Here is a 16,487-nt window from a genome sequence, read left to right on the forward strand (position 1 = left end):
TTCTTTCTTTCTTTCTTTCTTTCTTTCTTTCTTTCTTTCTTTCTTTCTTTCTTTCTTTCTCTTTCTTTCTTTCTCTTTCTTTCTTTCTCTTTCTTTCTTTCCCTTTCTTTCTTTTTTCTTTCTTTCTCTCTTCCTTCCTTCCATTCCTCCTCTTCCTCCTCCTCCTCCTTCTTCCTCTTCTTCTTCCTCTCTCTCTCTCTTTCTTTTTGACAAGGTCTCACTCTGTCGCCCAGGCTGGAGTGCAGTGGCATGATCTTGGGTCACTGCAACCTCCATCTCCTGGGTTCAAGCAATTCTCCTGCCTCAGCCTCCCAAGTAGCTGGGATTACAGGCACCTGCCAGCATGTCTGGCTAACTTTTTGTATTTTTAGTAGAGACAGGGTTTCACTGTGTTGGCCAGGCTGGTCTCGAACTTCTGACCTCGTGATCCACCCGCCTTAGTCTCCCCAAATGCTGGGATTACAGGCATGAGCCATGGCGCCTGGCCTATAATGCCCTTTCAAATTCCATTTGCTGACATGTAATCACAGGAAACCAGCCAACTGGATCTCTTGGAACCCGTCATCTCTCCCGTGTTTCCTCTGTGTCTTTTTGATGTCCAGTGCATTCACCATGCCTCTCACTGTGCAATTCCTGATCCAAGTGGTGTTGCAGGTTCCAGCCTACTTCCTACTTCCTTCTTCCCTATAAGATGTATTTGTCTTATAGGCCATTCACCCGGGGCCTTCCTTTTCTACATGCCAGTACATGGTGATGGATAATAACTTTCAGCTACTCTAAGTTAATGTGTTACTTCTCTCAGAGATCATAAAGCCTTTAAATCTTAACTCCCAAGGAAAGGAATGCTGGTGAACAAGCTTGAAGAGGCTTTGGAGGTCCTGAAGTCAAGGGACTGACATTTACATGAGATTTTTAGTTAAGTTCTTTCACTAACTAGCTGTGAGACTTGGAGTCCACATTTTGAGCCCCAGTTTCTGCAGTTCAATTTGACAAGCACAGAGCACTTACCACATATGTGCTCATACCTGGGAGGAACGGATATAAAGCTGAGACATGATCTCTATTCTCTAAAAGCTGAAAGACTAGTAGGGCTGACATGTGAAGAACATAGGGAAAAATTTGAGCCTGCAAAATGAAGAGACCTTTGGTTGGCAGAGAATGGAGGACTGTGGCATTCTAGAATGAGGAAATGGCATGAGCAAAGGCAGAGAGGCCTGAAAGCGTCCAGCAGTCTTCTTGAGGAAGACTTTCCAAACAAGAATGACCTCTGCTTCTCTGGCCTTTCACATCATGACAAGAGGCACCTCCCTTCTTTTGTTCCACCTCTAGTTCAGATCCCAAGTCACTTGCTAAACACTGTGGACTTGTTTTACAAGCAATTAGGAGGTCTAGAGGACTTGTTTCAAAACTTCTTATAATGGAAGAACGTAATCATCTGCAAAGTAGGAGAGAAGAGTATAATGAATCCCCATGTTCCTTTCAGTCAGTTTCAGCAATTATTAACTCACAGTCATTTTTCCTATAATATTCCCACTCCCATATTATTTTGAAGTAAATCCCAAGCATCATAGCATTTCTTCTATAAATAAAATAGTATGTATCTCTAAAAGATAAGGGTTGTTGAAAACATAAGGGTTATATTATCATATTGAAAATATTAACAATACCTTAATGTTATCATATATCTAGTCAGTGTTCAAATTCACAGTTGTCTCATAAATGTCATCATTTATTTTTACAGGTTGGGTTTGATTCAGGATTCAAATAGGTTCATAATTGTGATTATGAGACTTAAGAGACTCTTAAGTCTCTTTCTAGTCTATAAATTCCTCCTACCTCTGTCAATCTTTCTCTCAATCTCTTTTTTTTTCCTTGCAATTTATTTATTGAAGAAACCTGGTTATTTTTCCCATAGAGTTTTCCAGAGTCTGGAGTTTGCTGATATCATCCCCACAGTGTGATTTAACATCTTCCCCAGTCCTCTGTATTTCCTGTGACTTTATTGTTGGAAGTAGAAGCTTGATCAGATGTAGGTTTCTTTCAATTTGGCAAGACTGCTTCATAAGGGATAGTGCATTCCTCCATTAGGAGATGTAGTACCCGAGAGCATCACACTCCATGGTGTTGGCAGTCACTGATGATTAGTACCCAAGCCCACTAACTCAGTAGGTCATGCAATATGGTGATATTCTATTTTTTCCATGCCTTCTTCATTTATTAGCTGGAATAATCTTATAGAGAAAATTATCCCATCATCTAATATTTGGTCACTCAATGGTACACTTCACAAAATAAAAGCAGGCTTAGATAAATAAATCAATAAAATACTTGATTTTTTTTCTAGTCATCTATTATGTTTTCAAAATAATGTGTTGCTTATTAGCATTCTCCAATGAATCAATGAATTTCGTATTATTATTGTTTTGTTTTTGGTATTATTGTGAACTTACGAGTTTAAACGTATTTAATGTGTTTCAATCTATTACAATTATAATCATCATCAACGCTCAAATTGTCCCACCTTTGGCCAGTTGGTGCCTCATTAAGTGGTTTTGAGTCCTTCTGACAGGATCCTAGTATTCTTTGAGAATGTTTACTATATGGTCTAACAAGATATTCCAGATTCATCTTACGTATTTCCTAACCCAGACCTGGAATTAGCCACTTCTCCAAGGAGCCTTCATTCTTTTTAGCGGAAATAAAATTTACAAACCATAATCTGAGCACCTATAAGATTATCCTCTTCCTTTGGAAGACAGCAGGCAATTTGGCATGGCCTAAATGAGTCCCAAGACTGGCAAGAGACTGTGGGAGGAAAAGGGGTGACCGTTTAGGAGTTACTGATAAGAGATGATAAGGCTCTCAAACAAGGCTGTGGGGATGGGGAAGAGAAGCAGAGTTGGAAAAATTCTAGAGACTATATTTATGCAAGAGAATTTAGCAACTGATTTGGTAGTTCAAGGGAATGGGGCAGAGGTGGGTAAAAAATTAGAGACCTCTGTTCAACGTCCAGTCCAGTTCTGTTACTTATCTACTGTGTGATCTGTGGCTCATTACTTGACTTCTGAACTTCAGTGACTTGAACGGCAAAATGGGAATAGCCTACTTTCTAGGGTGCTGAGAGGATTAGATGAAGTGGCAGATGAAATGAATGTAGCACAATGTGTGATACCTAGTAAAACTAAAAATTTAAAAATGTGACACTCCCAAATATCTAGTTTTATCTATAACGTGAGAGGTTGGCCTAGATCACCCCTAAAACTTCCAGTCAGTTCTGCTCCGGCTCTCTCCCCAGTCACACCTGTGCTGCTCTCTGATAATGTCATAGAGTATTAATAATGTATCCTCCAGCGTAATTTGCCTACACCACATTTTATCGATTATTTTATTGAAAAGATTATATAACAAATTTAACGTTGCCAAAAGAAAAATACATTGTATATTCTTCTGAGGGCTGTTTCTCTTTTTTGATACCTGTATTGGCCACTTTCATTTTAGAAGAGCTCAGAATAATGTTTTAAGAAATTGCTCCCATATATGATGAAGAGAGGAGACCTAAAAAATTAACAAAGTATATTAAATACTGATCAGTTAGGACAGAGTCCCTTAAAATACTATACAAGATGGTTATCCTGATCAATGATTTATGCAGCATCTGGTTTTAGAAAATGGAATATTTCTTTAAGTCCATTCCTTCCCAGAAGCTCCTCTGACCATTACATAAGTGATGCCCGGTAAACGTTTTTAAGGTTATTTGCTTCTCTAAAATCTTATTTTTGAGGGCTCCAGCAGAATGAATTTTGAATCAAGATTTTAAACATCAAAATAGCCATCTAGCAGTCACTATAACCACATTAACTGTTGCTAAAGAGGGATTAACAATATTCATAATATCTCAACTTTTAAAATTGTAAAGGGAATACAAACTGTTTTTTGAAAGTTCAGGCAATGAAAGAGACAGGGAGAGAAAGTAAAAGTGACCCAAGGTTCCCTTATCAGATACCACTGTATCCTTCTAAACCCTTTCTCCACAGGCACACACAATGCACATTTATTTTGTAGTTTGCTTTTCCAATGTACTGTGAAATATAAAGCTACAATATATTATGCCAATATATTATATTCATTTTTGCATGTCAGTACATCATGGACCATTTCATTATTTTAAGCAGTTGCCTAATATTGCCCAGTATGAATGCTGAATTTATGTTGGTTGATCTAACCAGCACATTATTGTTAGACATTTACATTGTTTCTAACTTATTTTTATTAAAAACAGTTCTTAACCCAAACAGGCAAACAAACAGGACTTTGAATCAGGTATGGGTAGGTGACAGATAATTCTTATCTATTTCTGTGTAATGTGGCTTTAAAAAACCGTTATAAAACAAGAGACAGCTGTTTCTTATGACATTAATTTTTTTTAACCAAAATCTTAGCTGTAAATTTCTGAATCTTGAAAACCACACTTTCCTCTTTTCTGTTACCCCTCCAATCTGAAACTCTATTCTCAGTGATGGAACCATTTTCACTTCCTGAGCAGCCACACTTGTCTTTGAGATTGGAGGCATTGAAAGCCTGCCTGCTCTTGCTGATGTGCAATTCTTTTCCTTCTGGTGAGAAATTAGGCCCTGCTTTTCATTTCACTCGGAGAACATGGTGACTCCCATGGGAGAAGAGGTGGGGCCATGGTCACCTGTCTTCCAGCGCCACAAGCACAAGACCAGACACAGCTCTCTGCTGGGCCTCCAGCACAGGTCAGAGCTACTCTCTGGGGACACACCCCTGTTTACAGTCAGGGCTGCTGATGTCAAGATGGCTGAGAGCCTGCCCTTCTCAAGAATGGACAAATGGACACATCATGGAACAAGCAAGGCAAATATTTTAAATAAACACAAAGTGTCATCCTCTTCTTTGGTTTGTTTATAAGTTGCTCTTCAAGTTGATATAATCTTAAATTTTACCATGATTACTAAGGCTGCAAGGCAAGCATGTTATTTTTTAAGCTCATATACTTTTTGTCAGCCAAAAAATAATTAAATATTCTTATTTTGAGTAAGTCAGTGTATACCATGAGGATCTGTTTCATGATGAAGCTGGGGGATATGCCAACCTTGGGGACTTTAACACCAGCCACATTAAGAGGTGTCAGCCCTGCTGGGTGGATGACAAGTGCTTCCTTCTCCAATCTCGGCTAAGGTACAGGTTTTATTTGAGGCAAGACTTCTGCATCCCTTCTATCCATTGCTTAGTGTAAAACACAATTCGTATTTCAGAATAACCAGACGGTAGCACAGGGTCTCTAAGGTCAACAAAGCTCCCATTCTGTTCTTCAGCTTATTAGTGACTAACTTATAACTTTACCACTCATCATCTTAATTTACTTAAATTTCTCAGACTTAACGGGGTAACTTTCAATCGTGCTTCCCTTAGACTCCAATCACTTTTCATCACCAGGTTATTTTTAGTTATTTGGAATTCTCAAAAATGCTCAAATGGTGAAGGTATCTTTATCTTCCCTAGCTGAGCTCAAAGGTGACATTTTCTTAATTGTCCAGGGAGTTTATAAAGTTTCAGTTATTTTTAAATGATGTCTATGGCACCAAATAAAGCTTACATTTTAAGAAGAAGAATTTTGTGCGTGTATAGCTCAAAAATAGCTGATTTTCAAAGTTTAGCTTCTGTAATCCTCAATGAAGACTAAAGGCCTGACTCATTTTTTTTTTTTTTTAAAGCTTTTTGGAAGCACTAGACATAAGCACCTGATAGTAAGCAAGTTTGCCAATGTCTCATTTTTGGGTCATTTAAGGCAAAATCTGAATTAAGTCTTCATTTTGCCAGCCCTCAGAAATGTGTTTTAATCATCCAATTCAACAAATAGATTTTTAGTATCCTCATGTGCCCACACAGTGTTCTAACACAGTGGGATACCACAGCAAACAAGAGGGACAAAAATCTCTGTCCTCCTAGAGCTATGTTTTAGTGAGGGGTAAGGAAGGATGGAGGGAGATAGACTTTAAAGAAAAAGTAGAGGCAAGAGTCAGATAAGGGGCACCAGGAATATGGTGTTGGCAAGTGGAACAGACTACAATTTTAAGAGGTTGGTCAGGGTTAAGTCTCATTGAGAAGGTAACATTTGACAAAAGTTTTAAGGAAGTGAGGGAATTAGTCATGTGGATATCTGGAGAAAGTACATTCCAGACAGAGGACTTGGCTACTATGTGCTACTAGGTAGTCTGGTGCAGAGTGAGCAAAGAAGAGTGTAGAAGATCCAATTCAAGAACCAACAAAGCCCCAGCTCACGGAGGTCTTGATGGTCACTCTAAGGGTTTTGGCCTTTACTCTAAAAACAATGAGGAGCCATTACAGGGCTCTGAACAGAGGAGTGACTGACATAGTTCCAATGAATTCGCTGTTGCTATGCTATGCAGAAAACAGACCTGAGAGGGGAGGGGTGAAAGCAAGCAGATCTGAGAGGAGGCCACTGAGAAACTGAGGTGGCAAAACGTGGTTGGATTCTGTACATATTTTAAATCAAGAGCAGACAGACTTTCTTGAAGGTTGGGATGAGGAGTGTTGAGAGAAAAAGAGGACTCAAGGATGACTCATGATTTTCAGTCTGAGCAGCTAGAAAGGTGGCATTTCCATTCATTGATATGGAGAAGGCTTTAGGTAAGCCCCTTAGGGGAAGAAAGCCTAGGAGCTCAGTTTTGGACATGTTGAGTTTGAGATGACTATTAGATATTCAACTACCGATTTCCTTTTGACTAAGTCAAAATTTATCATCCTCAAAGAATGTAAATTCCCTGAGGGCAGAGTTTTGTCATTGTTCGTTAATGTATATCCAGAGCCTTGCACAGGGTTTAGCATATGTCGATTCTCAACTAAAAATTAACTGAATGAAAATTTATAAAGCACACACTATGTTTCTTGCTCTGTTCTACATGCTGGGATACAACAGTGGAAAAAAAACCCACCATCATTTCTGTTCTCATGCACTTTACAATCTCGTAGTGGGAGGCAGAGAAAGCAAATGAAGTAAAATAAAATAAATCCTTTTCCTGTTGGTGTACATACTCGATAGAGACTGGTTGAATGTCTACTCCCATGGCACTTTATGTCTATTGTCATAACCCTACAAGGAAGGAAACTGAGAGCACAGAGTTGGCATTGCTTTCTGGTCTATCTTACTCTAAAGCCTCTGTTACCACACCATATTGCTTCTCATATAAAATAACACAAATCCCTTCATCACCTGATAAATATCAGGGCTATGTTTCTCTTCATATGAACATCTAAACAAGAGTCTTCTCATAATCAGTTTGTTTTTGAAGGGCAGTTTTAGGAAGGACGCCTGGAAGTAGGCAACCCTAGACCACTTTGCTCTCCTTAACTGAGTCAAACCATGTAGCTGCTTTCATCTTTACATCACAGGGCATTTTCTTTTTTCTTTTTCTTTTTTTTTTTTTTTTTTTGAGACGGAGTCTCGCTCTGTCGCCCAGGCTGGAGTGCAGTGGCCGGATCTCAGCTCACTGCAAGCTCCGCCTCCCGGGTTTACGCCATTCTCCTGCCTCAGCCTCCCAGGGCATTTTCTTATTCTTCACTTCCTTTCATGATGCCAAAGTTACCTTAATTACCCATCATAAAGTCTAACACATCATTTCATCTGAAAGGCTCACTTTGTGACTTTTCACAGAACTAAGGAGGCATACTAAAACAAATACTATATTCATATAAATTTGAAGAGGTATCCCTTATTCCTTTAAAAATGAAATCAAATGAATTTTTCATATCTAGAAGTTGCATCTAGTGTTGGTTTGAGACTTAGTACTCCAAAATAATTTTAATCCTCCTCCTCCCCTGATTCAGCCATTTGATGTTTTCTTGGTCTCATGAAACATTATGCCCCCAGCTTCTCCTCCGTAATCTGTGCAGAAATTCTGAAACAGTCACTGCCCCTTCCTACTGTGCATTTCTTACCACGTTTCTGCACGTAATTTGATATCACACTTCCTGCCCCCAGCAACATTTCCTATCATGTAAATGATGAATATTTTTACTTCTGGTCTGACCTATCTGAATAGGTCCCCAAAAAGGAGACTATCTGGGCTCTCCTCCTGAATGTCATTTCCATTAACATTGTAATTTTTAAGATAAAACATCCAGGGTTCCCCACTAGTTGAATGTGGTAAAAGTGTATGTCTTGATGTTGCCTTTCAGGCAGCAATGCTCATTAATAGCAAGAATTCCCATGATCAGTAGAGTGTGTGATCTACCAATAACTTGCCTCTTTTCAAGGCCAAGAAAGACATCTTCAATCCACCGGATTTTCTTTAGGACCCTCTGATGAACAAGTGGCAGTGAGGTCACCTCATGTAATTCTGAGATACACTGAAATTCTCTCCTAATATGACACATTACATTAACTCAATAGAATGACTGGGATCTTAAACATCGTCCTAAATACATATAGTCAGTGCATTGTAACTAACATACTAAATAAACAGACAGCCTTTAACCTTTACAATAATTGTTACTGTTCTTCCTGAAGAATCCAATTATAGCACAAACCAAGAGTCCTATAGTATGGAGTGTTCTAACAATCAAATAATGGTCAACACCAGTTAGTTATGGTATCTATCTGCTGTCTATCTGTGGGATCATGCTATGGCTTCAATATTTGCATTCTGAAAAAATTCATATGTTGAAATCCTAATCTCCAAGGTAAAGATGGTATTAGGAGGTAGGGACTTTAGGAAGTGATTAGGCCATGAGGATAGTGCCTTATAAAAGAGGCCCCAGAGGGCTGCCTTACCCCTTCCACCACATGAGGAGGACACAGCTAATGAACCAGAAAGGCAGCCCCCTCCAGACACAGAACCTGTAGATGCCCTGATGTTGGACTTCCCAGTCTCTAGAACTGGAAGAAATAAATACTGTTTATAAGCCTCCCTGTTTATGGTGTTTTGTTATAGTGGCCTGGACAAACTAAGACAGATCACAAAAGCTTTTCCAACAAAACTAAAACCATGTCATAAAGAACAGAGGACCAATAACTATCCATTATGGATACAATAGTGGGTGAATGAACTCTGTAAGTAATGAAGTTATGCTCGTGTACTACCCCTGGTAAAAATATCACAACGTAAAATGTAACGTGTATTTTGTTAACTTCGTATTAGGAAATATAAGGTGTTCTAACCTCTGGGAAGTCTGAATGGTAGCTACAAGCTTATAACCATGGCCAAAACAACAACAACAAAAAGAACAAATAAACAAAACCCTCTGTCATCTAATTCCTTTCATGTTCAACACCTGCACTGAAGTTCCCAGGTCCTTATTTCCTTGTTCATTGAAAAGAAAATCAAATGTTGGAATTTGAAATGTAAGTGGAAGATGTTATCATCAAAGGTGTATTCCACCACTCAACTTATTTTGTATTGAATAGACATGTTTTCTAAATATCACACCTGGTAATTTATCTTAATATTTTTTCCACTTAACAGTAAGGTATTCACAGATTTTTGCCTTAGGTATAAAAGGTACAAATATCCACCACAGTTCAATTGATCAAAGGATTTTTTTAAAACATCTGTCTTAAAATTCTATCTAATATGTTGCTTCAGGCTCTATATAGCCACAGCTTCCAAGTGATACCAATAGACTTACCCAGCAGGGATTATGTAAACCTTATATAATTAATATTTGTGAGATTTCTTAAGATCCTGGCACAAAAGACAGCAATGAAATTCAAAGTTTTCAGTTTGAATCATAACTTTCCTTTTAAATTAAATGCCAGTTAGAGTCCAGAAGGCTTCGAGTCCCAGCCCCTATAGCAAGACCATTGCTACCATTAAAAATATACTTCTTTATACAAAGGAAGAGTCAAAAGGGGTTAAAGTCGTTTAGAGAGGCTATATAAATCCCATCAATGTTCAGAAATACACAGTTAATGGATATATAATCAGAATCAAAATAGCTCATTGGTGTGAGTGCTGCCTCTAAATCTTAATCCATATAGTTGCTAACCCAGAGAGCTGCTCTTAAATCTCCATGTTTTCCCATGAACAGATTATTTCTAATGAAATGGTGCAGGGTAACTAAAGCCCCATGAGGCAGGCTTCAAAATAAAGCTAATCCTGTATCAAAGTCTCTGCATAAATGAACTGCAGATGAAAGGCCAAAAGTATGGTTGGCAGTTAAAACACAAGACAACCAGTTGAATTTGAATTTAAGATAAACAACAAAGAAAGATTTGGTCTAAGTACGTCCCAAATATTGCATGGAACGTTCATTTTACATTCAAATTTGACCGGACAACCTTTGTTTTTTATTTGCTAAATTCGGCAATATTAGCCAAAGGAAAATTAAGACTATTTTCAATTGACATTATACCATCCTATACCAATGAAAAGCACAGATGAGATGAATTCTATAATTGTCTATTTCATTTTAATGATTTCTATTACTTACCCAATGGCAAAGTTCCCAACATCTATAAGCCGTGTTAAAACAGGTGAAAGAAATTGGTTATGCTGGGGTAAAGGGTTATGAGGAACATTTAAAGATTCACACATCAGAAAATACAATGTTACATCAATCCTGTCATTTAAATAATTTAAGCTGTAACTAAAAAAATAAATGTCATGAACTACATACACAAATCAGTCTTACTGAATAGTTGCCCGGCTTGCACATTAACTAGATGACAACCTAATAGCTCTGTATGTCTAAGTAAAAAGCAAACATTGGATAAAGCAGACATTCAATATCTGCCCACCTCTTCTCAGAATTACCACTGTCTTCTACATAAAACATCAATTTTTCCAAGAAACTGCTTCACTTGATATCTTATGAACAAGACAAATACGTTTAATTTCTAAACTAATGTGCCCAATTTTAGTGATAGACACTTCCAAAGGGAAGCAAACTGTCTTAACTGCTATTGCAGGATTCCTTCATTTAGATTTAAGACAGTCAAATTCGTTTTGAAAACACTTAAAAAATGTTGTTGTCCATTGCTTCTGGTGGGGTGCTATAACCCCCTTAGGGTAAATTATTGCTTAAGAAAGTCTGCTTAAACAGTATAATATTTGGCCAATGTTTTTCTCATAAAAACACAAGCACAATTAGACTGGGGTCAAATGCTGAACTTAAATTAGAGATGCGGCAATTATTGATGATTGCTATTGTTTTGGAGCGTTCGGACAAAATGACCTGTCTTTTCCTAAGTTGTTAATCTGAATTATCTCAAGTTTGTAGCTCTGGGAAACTGACCTTTGAGGTTTAGCTGAGTTGAGTTTTTGAAACACACCATTTTGCAAAAGTTTCTATGGAAGGAATAAAGTCCTTGGTGAGACTTTACATCTATTTGTTACTGAGAATTTTTTGGACTCTTGTGCTAAATCTGAGTTGGCATATTATTAACCTTTTCAAATTAGGCATTTAGTAGGCTCAGCTGGATATTTTCTTAATTTCCACATTGGTTTGCTGGAACAGCTGGCACTGCACTGGAATATTAGTTGAGATCTTAGATTTACATAGCCCAAGTACAAACATATAAACTCTGCTTTTGGAGAGGATGACCTAATTAGTGCAGAATATAGTACACTTCATTAATAAGAATAATAGCAACAACAACAGCTAACACGTATTGAGCATTTGCTATGTCTCCAGCACTGTATACCTATAGGTATATTCAGTTATTGAACACTTTCAATAACTCCAATTTTTTATTCTCCAAATATTGTAGATAAGAAAATGCAGAGTGGTTAATGTATTTGCCCTCAATCACACAATTAGTAAGTAGTAAAGCTTAGATTTTTACCTAGGCAATCTAGCTGCAGAATCTACACACCTACCATCTTGAAACACTACCTCTGTAAATGCATCAGTTAACAACAAAGAGAACAAAAAAGAGTGTTCATCCACCTTCTCAGGTCAGTTTTCATGTGAAGGAAATGTCACATCTTTGACTGTGACCACAGATTTCAGGGGAATAGGAGTTTCTCAGGCTAAGGAATGCAAGTGACTCTTCACAACCATCCCCAACAAACCATAATCAGCCTTCCTGTTCCTTTAAATGTGTGCACAATTTTGTGTATTTTAATATATGTGTGATGAGGCAACTAAGCTGACATATATCAAGTACAGTCATAAATGTGCAGGGTGAAGTAAGTCTTCCTTCAAGGATAAGGACGTTCTAGGTGTTAGTTACCTGGAGAAGAGGTACCTACCAGAACCAGAACACAAATAGGATCCCTAGCTATGTGGCAGACTGGGAATCTGGCTCTCTGGTGATCTATGTCTTAATCACCAAGGGACCAATATGTCTGCGCAAGGTGGCTGGGTAATGGGTGGAAGGTCCTGAGAGGAGACAGAGGCAAACAGAGGCAAACAGAGGCAAACAGAGGCAAACAGACCCAGTGCAGGAGAAATAGGACCATGAGGTTTGTGCCTCTCTTACCTAGTGTCTTTCCTTTTTGTCCTTCTTGAGTATTCAGATAATGCCTTTGAAAGTTCTAATGTATCTCATACTTCACTGAGGGAGTTTTTAAATAAATAGGGCCATAAAAAACTTGAATGTAACAACCATGGTGGCAAGAACAAAGGAAGAGAATCTAGATGGGGAGCAAGAGAGGGATAAAGGTGGAAGCTACCAGTGGCCTGCCATTCTCGTTCCCTTCTTGGTTTTGGGGACAAACGTTGGAGGCTCTGGTTTGTGTTTTAACCTGGAATCAGTACTGCAATATGCCTTATACTGGCATAAGAAGGGTTTGATAATGGTTTATACAATAGACATGCTAGTTTTCTACTATAATCAACCTTGAGAGAACTGAAGACCATCTAAGATTTCTCTCTCCTTTTAGAAATACAAATGAGGCTGGGCACAGTGGCTCACATCTGTAATCCCCGTACTTTGGGAGACCAAGGTGGGAGGATCACTTACATTCAGGAGTTCAAGACCAACCTGGGCAACATAGGAATACCCCTCATATCTACAAAAAAAAAAAAAAAAAAAAAAAAAAAAAAGCTGTCTATGGTGGTGTGAACCTGTAGTCCCACCTACTTGGAAGCTTGAGGTGAGAGGATGGGTAGGCCGAGGTTGCAGTGGAGCTGGAATCGCGCCATTGCACTCCAGTCTGGGTGACAGAGCTAGGCCCTTTCTCCATAAATATATAAATATGTTTATATATACCCGAGTGAATAAATGTGGAGATCTACCCTTGTTGACAATGCACACATATTTGCAAGTGTCCATTATATGTGCTGGAGGAAATATTATGTATATTTTGAGAGGATTTGTTGAGCCAAAAAATAAGCCTCTGCGTAACGCTTTTCCTGGCTCAAGAAAGTATCACCTTAAGAATTTTACAGAAATATTTTTGAAGCCTATGGCTAGAAGGGGAAAAAGAGAAGGAAACAGAAAAGAAATAAGGCCTGGTGAAACTAACTAGAGATTTGCTAGGGATTTCTGGGATAAGCCCCCAAAACCCATGTGCCACTTTCACTTCAAGAACCCTCATCTCTTTCTTCTTTACCAATACGTCTATTTTTTTCTTTAAAAATTATATTTTACATTCTGAAAACACCTTAAAATTAAGGTGCAAAGAATCTCATGAGGTATTTATGCCAATTTTCATATTTTTTCATGAAATTTATTGCAAAGTAGCCCTAACAACTGACGTCTTAAAGAGATTCCTTCAGAGGCACAAACTTCAGCGGAAATGCAGCGTCCATGAGCTTCATCGTTGTCCGCTTGGGATATGCACATCGAAACATAACTAGGGAAATGAGGCAGTATGTCTTCCTGAGTCTCGAGCGTCACAGCTGAAAGGCTGTGACCAACTGGACTCTGATCCTAATTAGTGCATGGGGGTAGGTGTGGTGCTCAGCTGGTCCCTGGCCCACCTGTCTCCTCACTCTGGCGGTGGGTCAAGGGTGATATTCCTCCCGCAATAGCGGAGTTAAACTAAACTGTAACACTGAACCAAAAAAAAAAAAAAAAAAAAAAAGAAAGAAAGAAACAGAAAAAGAAAAAAAAAAGCGTCTTGGGGGTGGGAGTGGGGGTGGGGAAGCTACAATACATAGCTTGTTCGGGTTAATCCCGGTTTTGACAACTGCCAGAGCTGTTCAGAAAAGGAAATGATTGAATAAATAAGACAAGCCACTAAATCAAATTAGCAAACGAACCCCTCTACTGACTCACTCAAGGGTTTCTGAACCTCAAGAAAAGATTTTTGAGTGAGGAGAAGTAAAGGTACCTTCCGTGTCATTACGTAAGCATCTCCTGCTTTGAGGATTACGGGAATTACCACCGGCAGCCAGCCAGGAGCTCCGCTGCCTATTACACCTGCCTGACCCAGGCTCTCTGAGCCCAGCCCGAGGCTGGGCAGCCAAAGTCGCCTCCGAATATTCCGGAAGCGTCCGCGGACGCGTCTCCAAACCGTGCGGAGATACCAGCGCGAAAGAGGTTTTCTCAGACGGACGTTCAGTAAGTAGAGAAAATACGCTATAGTTTCAAATTGGGAAACTTTTCCTTATAACTGCCTTACTCATTGTGAGCTGCCAGGAAACCGCTAGCTTCTTTTCAAGGGATTGCGACGACTCCTGTCCACAATTGCAGGAATCCGACGAACTCAGAGGGAGAAAATACAGACTCAAGCATGAGTAGAATCGGTTTGCGCTATGTGACTTTGGGTCACATTTAACTGAAAATGCCAGTGGCCGCGCAGTCGAGCTACCTTTTCCACCAGCACCATATCCACAGCCAGTCGTCCCTTTTCGGGAGACATTTTCTCGAAAAAATGGGTACCTGAACTCCAGATTCAAAGCGTCTTTCTGAATCTCTCCCCGGTCCCCGCCAAGCCGAGCTCAGTCGTCTGGCTTCCCTTTTCCCCATCCCCGCTGCCAGAGGTCGCCGCCGTCTGTGGTCCCGAAACCCGAGAGTGGCTCCTAGAAAGCCTTTCAGAGGTGGTGCAGGGGAAGGGGAGAGGATGCTAGTTTATCTAAGTTAATAGCTTCTTCCATGGGATACGTTTTTGGGGAGCTCTGGGGCAGAAGGTAGCCTTGCAACCCCCAGTGACGATTGCGAGCCTGCCAAGGCCGGGCCGCTGCTGTTAGTGCCACATCATCCTAAGCGTAACTAGGAATGGGCGCCGGAGATCAGAGACCGCCAAGACTCCAGAAAGCAAACCTGCCCCGCCAGGCGCGCAGCCGCTGCAGAAACCTTCCCAGATGCGAACCTCCCACCCCCACTTCCCCTGCTTTTTCATCCCTTCCAGTGCCGAACCGCAACAAGAAGTCTGGTCCCGTACTCTGGCAGAGTGCGCTCCGAAACCCTGGTGAAGAAAGAGAAGCCTTGAGGCGCAGTCCGTGTTGCCCACCCTGGGCTCGAACGCGCAGCTCAGCCAGCCACCTGTTCCACAAAGTTGGAGTTTGTGCGGGTGCGGGCGCGGGCTGCGGCAGGAAGGACCCCATCGTCCCCTCCCTCGGCACGGTTCAGAACCGCCAAAGGCGCACATCACCTCAAATCTAAGTGCGCACACACCTGCGCACTCAACCCGAAGACTTGCACCACTCCAGGCGCCGGCGCGCTGCGACTCGCTGCCGGGTCTCCTAGCTTCAGCTCTGACCCCGCGCTCGCCACTGGGGCCCACCCCGCGACCTGCCCTTCCGGGAGGACGGCGCCAATTACCTGACGTTAAGATGCAAAGAGCGAAGAGAGTCTTGCAGACCATGGTAGCCTGGTGTTTGGTGCCAAGCCCGGAGCGAGCAGCAGGGACTTTGCGGACTGACAGAGCGCACTAGGCGCTGGTAGTGACTCCTCTGCCGGGTGGGCTGCGGTGGGAGCTGGGAGGCGCGGACAGCTCCAGTGGAAGGCGCGAGGCAGACGAGGCGAACGCAGCGCAGCTCCGTCAGCTGCGTGCCCTCCAGTGCTCCGCGCGCTTCTGCTCCATCCCAGCGCCCGAGCCCGGGGCCGCCTCCGCCGCCGCCGCCGCGCCTGCCGCTGCCAAACCCCTCCCACCCGGGCCCCGCGGCAATGACAGGGCCACCCCCTGGCCTTCCTTCTCTCAGCCCTCAGGTCCCGAGAGCCCCGGCCCAGAGCGGCCTCTGCTGGACAGTCAGGACCCGAGACCCTGGGTTCGGCAAATATTTGCAGCACCTTGCTCTGTGCTGGGAACTAGGGATGCAAAGAAGTGTGAGCACATCTCTACCCTTAGGAATCTAGCTCAGCTTTTCTTACATGAGCTTACAGCCTTTAGAGAGGTGACCTCATGTCGTTTTAGGTGTTCCCTCGGAGAACCGACACATGTTCCAAGAATAAGGACCTTCTTCATTTGTCCAAACACTTCTGCGTGTACATATTAAACCCTCATCCACATTCAACCCGGCTGAGTTTCCTGGGGCCTGAACCAGGATGTCTGCCGCTGTATTCAGCTTCTTACTAGAAGAAAATACTAATGTCAGGTAACTGATGGTGGAAT

At 41.1% G+C, this 16,487-nt stretch overlaps 1 protein-coding gene across 3 annotated transcripts in view; it reads right to left on the minus strand.

Moving 5' to 3' along the window:
- PARM1 (prostate androgen-regulated mucin-like protein 1) overlaps nt 1–15,974 on the minus strand; it is a 111,039-nt gene extending 95,065 nt beyond the window's left edge. Inside the window, exon 1 of one of the 3 annotated variants that reach the window (XM_023189786.1) lies at nt 15,698–15,952. In XM_023189786.1, coding sequence (XP_023045554.1) covers nt 15,698–15,740 — 43 coding nt within the window. In that variant the 5' untranslated portion in view covers nt 15,741–15,952. Of the gene's footprint in view, nt 1–15,527; nt 15,548–15,697 lie in introns of those variants that run through there. The other 2 variants (XM_023189787.1, XM_023189788.1) reach the window with 2 other exon arrangements.
- Between the last annotated feature and the right edge of the window lie 513 nt (nt 15,975–16,487).

Source organism: Piliocolobus tephrosceles, chromosome 3, assembly GCF_002776525.5.
Source record: "Piliocolobus tephrosceles isolate RC106 chromosome 3, ASM277652v3, whole genome shotgun sequence".
NCBI lineage: Eukaryota > Metazoa > Chordata > Mammalia > Primates > Cercopithecidae > Piliocolobus > Piliocolobus tephrosceles.